This window comes from Fukomys damarensis, unplaced genomic scaffold, assembly GCF_012274545.1.
Source record: "Fukomys damarensis isolate Sample0158 unplaced genomic scaffold, DMR_v1.0_HiC HiC_scaffold_23, whole genome shotgun sequence".
Classification (NCBI taxonomy): domain Eukaryota; kingdom Metazoa; phylum Chordata; class Mammalia; order Rodentia; family Bathyergidae; genus Fukomys; species Fukomys damarensis.
Window position 1 is genome coordinate 1,386,670 of NW_022900935.1, and position 8,151 is coordinate 1,394,820.

Below are 8,151 nucleotides of genomic sequence, written 5' to 3' on the forward strand. Positions count from 1 at the left end.
GTGACTTCTGCCCACTCTGCGCCCGCAGGCCCCGGCCGAGCCCGCGGAGGAGGAGGAGCTGCCGCCTCCCCCGGAAGAGCCCCTGGGCATCCCCGACAGCGAGGTGACCGCAGGTACTGACCCTGCTCAGTGGCCACTGCACAGCGATGGGTGGACCCGGGCGCTGCAACCCCATGTTTATTCGCTGCTTTCTCTTCGTTTTGGGCGCTGGAGACTGAACATGGGGACTTCTCACTGAGCAACATCCCCAAGGCTTTTTATTTTGCAGCAGGGGCTTACTAAGTTGGTCAGGCTGGGTTTGAACTTTTAAATCCTCCTGCCTCGGCCTCCAGAGGACTGGGGTTATAGGTGTACGCCACCGGATTTAACCTGCTCTTTCTATATAAGTAAAATTGTTTAAATATTGATTCACACACCTTTTGCTGTGATCGTAAAACACGCCTTGTCGGGGATTTTTCCGGGGCACTGGTGCGCTCCTGTTTCCACTGCGACCTGCTGTGTGCATTCTGGGGTGGGATTTCCTGCTCGTGTGGCCTTGTTGGTGCGCAAAACATTTTGGGTTTTAGAGCGTCACGGATTTCGGGTGTTTGGACTTGGGATGCTTCACCGTGGCAGTGAATGTGCTGTCTCGTGTGCTGTGTTTCTGTGCCGTGTCCTGGAGAAAGTCCCCCTGAATCAGAGTGGATGGGGCTCCTTGCTCTTTTCTTTTTTTTTTTTTTGGTACCGGGAATCGAACTCAGGACCTTGCATTTGGCAGGCAGGCAGCGGAACCGCTGAGCTAAATCCCCAGCTCCTAGTCAGCCCTTTTGTAAGATGTTGAAACAGGTGTCACTAAGTTACCCAGGTAGAACTTGATTTTATGATCTATCTGCCTCAGCCTCCCAGCGTGTAGGATTACACATATTCCCTATCACAATAGGCAAGAAAATCTGCTTTTTACGTAGTCAGTTATACCAGCTCTTCCTTCTCTGGCTTCTGGACTTTGATGTCACAGTTCGAAAGGATTTCTCTGAGGTTATAGTCAGGTGTAGGGCTGAGGATTTAGCTCAGTGGTTCCGTCGCCTGCTTCACAAGCACAAGGTCCCAAGTTCAATCCCCAGTACTAAGAACAGTAGCCAGGTATAGTGCTGCACATCTACAGTCACAGCACTCAGGGAGGCCGAGGCAGGAGGGTTTCCTGAGTTCAAGGCCAGCCTGGGCTACATAGTGAGTTTAATTTTGTTTTTTTTAAGCAGTGGCTAAGTTTAATCAATAAAGTAAAAGTGAAGAGTGAGGGAGAAACTGGCTCTGCAGAGAGACCTTGGGCCAAGTAAAAGAAGAAAAAGCAATAAAAAAACACACCCTGGAGAAAGCAGGGCAGGTTACCGAGGAGAAAGTCACAATAGCTACCTAATGAATTTAGAGCCAGCCCGAATTAGTGAGGCCCTGTCTCAAAAAAACAAACAAACAAACAAACAAACAAAAAGCCCTGGGTCAGGTGGGGCTCCCTGAGGCCACAGCCCAGAAGTATTCAGGGCTCCTTCTGGGTTGGTGTGGGATTGGGTCCAGTCCTCCAGGCTGGGCTGCTGACAGGCTGTGTCCCCCTACCCCAGACATCTGTGCCTTCTGCCACAAGACTGTGTCCCCCCGGGAGCTGGCCGTGGAGGCCATGAAGAAGCAATACCACGCCCAGTGCTTCACCTGCCGCACCTGCCGCCGCCAGCTGGCTGGGCAGAGCTTCTACCAGAAGGACGGGCGGCCCCTCTGTGAGCCCTGCTACCAGGTACTGAGCTAGGCACTTCGGAGGTGTCAGGTGCTCCACTCCCACAGCCTCCTGGGAGGAACCTGACTCAGAAAGGGAAGCGCTTAGCCGTGCGTGGTGATGCACGCCTGTCATCCCAGCACTTGGGAGGCTGAGGCAGGAGGATCCCTGTGAGTTCGAGACCAGCCTGGGCTACATAGTGAGTTCCAGGTCAGTCTCAGCTACACAGTGAGACCCCGTCTCAAAAAACCAAAAAGAAAGAAAGGAAGGAAAGGGAAGGGCTTGGCTGAGAGGTTTAGCCACTTGGAATCCCAGCACTCTGGGAGGCTGAGGCAGGAGGATCACCTCTCTTTTGAGTCCAGCCTGGGCTACACAGTGAGTTCAAGGCCAAGTTGAACTACACAGTGAGACCCTGTCTCAAAAATCTAAAAATGAACAAGCAAACCAAAAATAGGTAGATAGGGTCCTGATCGTGGCTCTGAGGCCGCGCCCTCTGCCCAGGACACCCTGGAGAAGTGTGGCCGGTGTGGTGCGGTGGTCTGGGACAACATCATCAGGGCCCTGGGCCAGGCCTTCCACCCAGCCTGCTTCACCTGTGTGAGCTGTGCCCGGCGCATCGGCGCCGAGAGCTTCGCCCTGGACGGCCAGGACCAGGTGTACTGCCTGGACGACTTCTACAGGTACAGGTCCCTCACGCCCAGGCGCCCAGGCCCCGTTAAGGGATCCAGTTTATTACACGTGGAGACTGGGGCACACAGCACCCAAGACCCCAAGTCCCCCGGCGAGTGAGCGTTAAAGCTTTGCTTCCGAGCTGGGCCCGGGGTCACGGCTGTAGTCGCAGCACGCGGGGAGGCTGAGGCGGGGGGACCGAAGGTTCCAGCCCAGTCTGGGTTAATCGACAGCTTAGTGATGCCCTGCCAAAAAACACAGGACAGAGGATCGGGGACAGCGCTCAGCGCAGAGGCCATGGGCTCAAGCCCAAGTACTGCAGAGAAGGATAAAAGTGAGGCCGGGTGACAGCAGCAGGAAGAGCTGCCCAGCGAGCTCACATCTTCACTGCACGCCGTCACACTCCCTCCTCCTGGGCATCCGGGGCAGCGGCAGGGACCCGGGAGGGGAGCCCCAGCCCTCAGCTGACTTCTGCGGTTCCCTTCGCTGCAGGAAATTCGCCCCCGTGTGCAGCGTCTGCGAGAAGCCCATTGTGCCCCGGGACGGGAAGGACGCCTTCAAAATCGAGTGCATGGGGCGGAACTTCCACGAGAACTGCTACCGATGTGAGGTGAGCGCGGCCGGGACCCGCACCTGCGTCCCGCTCAGCCCTCCCGGCCTAGGACCCGAGGGCGCCCCGGGCTGGGCTGAAGTGCCTTCCCCATGGCCTGTGGGAGGCTGAGGCAGGAGGACTGCCGTCGGAGCCCTTCGGTGCCTGCGCACAGAAAGCCGGGTTTATGTTTTTCATGTTCTCCTGACTTAGGACCCCGGGGGACAGAGTGGGGACCCGTGCAGGGAGCTGTGGGGCTGGGGTGCTGAGCAGGCAGAACCCAGGGACACACGGGGCCGCTGTGACCACAGAGGGGAAGGGGTCCCCTCCGGGAGCTGGGAAGGAACTCCGTGAGGGGCTTCGGGCGAAGGAGGCCGCGGTGAGCAGTGGCAGGGAAGGCCAGGGAGCCACGCTGGGCCGCAGGGGACCAGGCTGAGCCCCGGAGGCTGCTCAGGTTGCAGAGAGGCGCTGGGAGTCAGCACGAGCCAAGTCAGAAGTTTCACACTTTAAAGCCCCTCCTTCTCCGCTCTGTTTGTTCATCGCATTGTGCAGCCCAGGCCGGCCTCGAACTCGGGGCGACCCTCCTGCCTCAGCCTCCTGAGTGCTGGGGTTACAGGTGTGCGCCGCCAGGTGTCCCCAGACAGGAAGTCCCAGCGACTCTCAGCCCATGGGTTATTGGAAGCTCTGTGCTGTCTGTGTGGACAGACTAGAGCCGGAGGGTGTTCACGGACCGTCAGGGACCCAGGAAGGTGAGAAACCGCCTGGTGCCCAGCTGTCCTGCAGGTCAGAGCTCAGGCTCCTGATAGTGCATCTTGAAAGACAGTGGGGGAGCCCAGGGCTGTCATCCCCGCCACACCCCAGGAAGTCGGGGCAGTGACTGGCGTTCTGAGCCCGGCCTGGGTGCCAGCAAGCCCCTGCCTGTCCCCTGCCTGCCTGAGGCTGCCATAGAACCCGCAGCTCAGGCTGACAGTGCTGTTTCAGAAGTCAGGACTGGAAACTGGGCGTGGTGTTGCCTACCTGGAATCCCAGTATCTGGGAGGCTGAGGCAGCAGGATCGCCAAGAGCCCAGGGAGTTCAAGGCCAGCCTGGACCCTCATAGTAAGGCCCTGTCTTCCAAAATAAGTGCTTCTGAGCCACATTTGTCTGGGCCACGTCTGGCAGCTCCTTCACAGACTCTGAGACCTGGCTGTGGGTGATGTGTTCTTTCCACCCGATTCTAACTCGGGAGAGGCCAAGCCGGTGGCTGCTGTGAATGCCAGGCACAGATCCTGGGATTCAGGGTTTTCTTTGCGACTCGGGTGGGGTTGCAGAGAGTGGCCACACGAGGGCGCACTGCTCCACGCCTGGCAGGGTGGCCGCCTGGGGCCCGAGTCGCCTCTGTGGGGACGGGGCCCCGTGCTCGCTGTGCCCTGACCCGGTCTCCCGACAGGAATCAGTCCCACTGCTTATCCAGCGTGTAGGGGTGCAAAGCAGTGAAGTCGTGACCCCAAGTCCTCCCCTCCTTCCGAAACCCTTTGCTGACTTGAAACGCTGGAGACAGTAATGTCAAAGCGGCTCAGCCTTGGGAGCCCCCAAACTGGGCGGTCCACGCCTGCGAGCCTGGGCCTGGGAGGCTGAGGCAGGAAGGTCACAAGTTTGAGCCCAGCCCGGGCAACTTAGCCAGACCTTGTCTGAGAATAAAGATGCGAAGGCCCTCAGTTTAATCCCCAATAGCACAAAGCCAGACCAAGCCCTCAGCTCAGCCCGGAACCAGCCCTGTCCCAGGCCCGAGCCGGCCGCCCGTGAAGTGGGGGTGTGGCTTGGGCTCCTGGCCGCCGGGCAGGAAGGTCACAAGTTTGAGCCCAGCCCGGGCAACTTAGCCAGACCTTGTCTGAGAATAAAGATGCGAAGGCCCTCAGTTTAATCCCCAATAGCACAAAGCCAGACCAAGCCCTCAGCTCAGCCCGGAACCAGCCCTGTCCCAGGCCCGAGCCGGCCGCCCGTGAAGTGGGGGTGTGGCTTGGGCTCCTGGCCGCCGGGGTGACCGGGCGCCCCTGTCCCCCAGGACTGCAGTGTCCTCCTGTCCGTGGAGCCCACCGAGCAGGGCTGCTACCCGCTGGACGACCGCCTCTTCTGCAAGCCGTGCCACGTGAGACGCAGTGCCGCCGGCTGCTGCTGAGACCCCGCTGACTCAGTTTCCCTCCCAGACCCGCTCGCACGCTTTCCTGCCGGCCTCCTCGGTGCGGAGGAGGTACAGGTCCCCAGGACCCCGACTTTGAGCTCCTTCCGTGGGCACCACGAGGCTCTCGCTGTCAGTTCCACACACCGACCGTTTGGGGTGTGGGGCTCCCCCGCCCAGGGGTGCTGGGCCAGCTGCACGCACAGGGCTGAGCTGTCAGAAGGACAGCTCCAAGGCTGCTGCAAGAGTGCTTTTTGTAGCTGGGCCTGGTGACACAGACTTATAATCCCAGTGGTGGGAGGCTGAGGCAGGAGGATGGCAACATCAAGCCCAGCCTTGGTAACTTAGTGACTTAGCAAGACCCTGTCTTAAAGAGTGAGGCTGGGCTGGACGTGGTGGCGCACGCCTGTCATCCCAGCACTCGGGAGGCTGAGGCAGGAGGATCGCTGTGAGTTCGAGACCAGCCTGGGCTACATAGTAAGTTCCAGGTCAGTCTCAGCTACATCGTGAGACCCTGTCTGAAACACACCCCCAAATAAATTTTTTTTTAAAGTCAGGCTGGGCATGGTGGTGCATATCTGTAATCAAAGCACTTGGGAGGCTGAGGCAGGAGGATCACTAGGAGTTCAAGGCCAGCCTGGCTACATAGTGAGACCCTTTTTCAAAAAAAACAACCAATAAATGGTTGAGGTCATAGGTCCCTGGGTTCACTCCCTGGTACCAAAAGAAAAATGGTTTTGAAACTTTCGAGGTTTCCCTAACGGGAAGCAGCCTCCCTGGATTTGGCTGGGAGCTTTCTTCCCTAGGGTTCCTCTCGTGGGTCTGGGTAGCACATCTCCCCTGGCCTGGTAAATGTGCGAGGATGTCACCTGGTGCCTCGGGGCACGTTTTGGAGCCCCCTCGGCTGTGTCACACTGGGGTGCGGCTGGACCTGGGCAGGGTGCAGGGTCCAAAGACAGCCATGGCCTTGCTGTGTCCTCTGCCGCAGCGAGCCCGGCCTCAGCAGACCCTAGGGACCGGACAGGGCCTGGGCGTCCTGCTCCCCTGACTGGGACTGTGCGCCCCCAACACGCGGGCCTCCAGGATGCACCAGGGCCTGTGTCCCCAAGCCCCACTCTGGCCCTGGCCTGGGCTGTCCCCTTACTACGGCTGCCAAAGGCCTCGTCCAGAAGCTCCCCCAACTCATTTTTTTTTTCCCTTGCAACATAAGGAATGGAACCTCACCCTGAGTTCCATCCCAAACTGTAAAAACATTTTTCAATTAACTGGGTGTGGTGGTGCCCGCCTGTCATCCCAGCACTCGGGAGGCTGAGGCAGGAGGATCACTGTCAGTTTGAGACCAGTTTGGGCTACATAGTCAGTTCCAGGTCAGTCTCAACTACATAGTGAGACCCTGTCTCAAAAAATACAATAAATAAATAAATAAATAACATTTTTCAAAATTTTGAAACAGGGCCTTGCTGAGTTGCCCAGGCTGGGAGGGAACCTCCTGCCTCAGCCTCCCTCAGTGCTGGGAGTACAGCCATGTGCCACCAGCCCAGCTTACTTTTTAAGGGATAATCACTTTTGTTGTTTCATAAATTCTGAGTCATTGTGCAGAACAAATCGAGCAACACGTGCTTTTGTCCCTGGGGGCGTCCCAGCAGCCAGCCTCACACTCTTGCCCAAGCCCAGGTCTCTGGCTCCAGAACCTTTCCCAGAGTCCTCAGCGCCTGGGCTGGAGCTCACACACACACACACACACACCCGCCCCTGCTGAGAGCGGTGTCCGGGCTGCTGCGCCTGCGCCGCTTCCCCTGACTGTGGCCGTCTCTTGTCCTGTCCGTCCTCCTGCTGAGCCATGTTCTTACACTGCAAATAAATTCGTACCAACCCGAAGGCCTTCAGTGCCATCTGTGACCTCGCATAGGCGATGCCAGCTCCCCAGTCATCCTGCCGGGTGTGTGGTGTGGAGCCGGGCGGGGTGGCCCACACCTGTGATCCCAACACTGGGGAGGCTGAGGCAGGAGGATCTCTGAGTTTGAGGCCAGCCTGGAATACACAACAAGACCCTGTCTAGAAAACAAAACAAAGTGAAAGTGTGTTGTGCATCTTCACGCCATGCCCTGAGTGTCCCAGAGGGCCCACACCTCCTCCCAAACCTGGAGCTCAGCGTGGCCACCTCCTGGGTGCGCAGGACACAGACCACCAGCGCCCACCTTCCCTGGGGCGAGCCACTGGGCAGGAAGGGCCTGTGGCTGTCGGCCCCTTGGGCTCAGAGCCTCCACATAGCTGGCTGGCTCCCGAGTCTGCAGTGCTGGAGGTCAGCTGGTGGTGGTCAGAGCTGCCTCAGCCTGCAAAGCTGGGTTTATTCTGCCTGCCGCTGGATGGGAGGCCCCGCGGCAGCACATGACCCCGGGGCGCCCCTGGCAGAGATCCAGGGGCTTGGGGAGGGCTTCAGGAAAGGCTTGCTCTGGGCGCCATTCAGGGCCAGCTCAGCCTGTGAGCCTCCATAGCTGAGGTGGGACAGCGGGATTCCTGCGGCTGGCCGGTGGGTGGGGCTAGGACGTCTTCGGCGTCGTGTTGCTTTGGACCTTGACTCGAGTCCTACTGTCGCAGAGCGACTGTCTGGTGGCTGGGAGGACCAGGCCAGCTCCCTACTCTCAGCGGCCGCTTGTCTCTTAGGGAGTCTGGTTTGGCTTGGCTTTTCTCTAATAAAATGTAACTTCGGGTTGTGGTTCCTGGTGTCCCAGCTTGCTTCTTGTTTTCTTTGGAAGCAGGATCTTGCTATGTAGTCCAGGCTGGCCGGAGGCCCAGGTGATCCTCCTGCCTCAGCCTCCTGAGTGGTGGGGTGACAAGTATGAACAGAAATTCGCACTCACTACCAGGCGGGGAGCCTTGGGGACGTGCACGGGGAGCTCACCCAGGGGTCGGGGGAGAGGGAGCAGGGGGCTCCCGGGGACAGAGCCTCAGCTGGGCAGGTCATGGGGCGGCCGCACCCCGGGGACGTCGGAG

The 8,151-nt window shown here is 59.0% G+C and overlaps 1 protein-coding gene across 1 annotated transcript in view; it reads left to right on the top strand.

Moving 5' to 3' along the window:
- Fblim1 (filamin binding LIM protein 1) overlaps window positions 1-5,478 on the top strand; it is a 16,754-nt gene extending 11,276 nt beyond the window's left edge. Inside the window, exons 3-6 of the mRNA XM_010614165.3 lie at window positions 1,593-1,762; window positions 2,243-2,421; window positions 2,903-3,020; window positions 5,044-5,478. Of these exons, the coding sequence (XP_010612467.1) occupies window positions 1,593-1,762; window positions 2,243-2,421; window positions 2,903-3,020; window positions 5,044-5,157 (581 nt within the window). The 3' untranslated portion in view covers window positions 5,158-5,478. The remainder of the gene's footprint in view (window positions 1-1,592; window positions 1,763-2,242; window positions 2,422-2,902; window positions 3,021-5,043) is intronic.
- The last annotated feature ends 2,673 nt before the right edge of the window (window positions 5,479-8,151 follow it).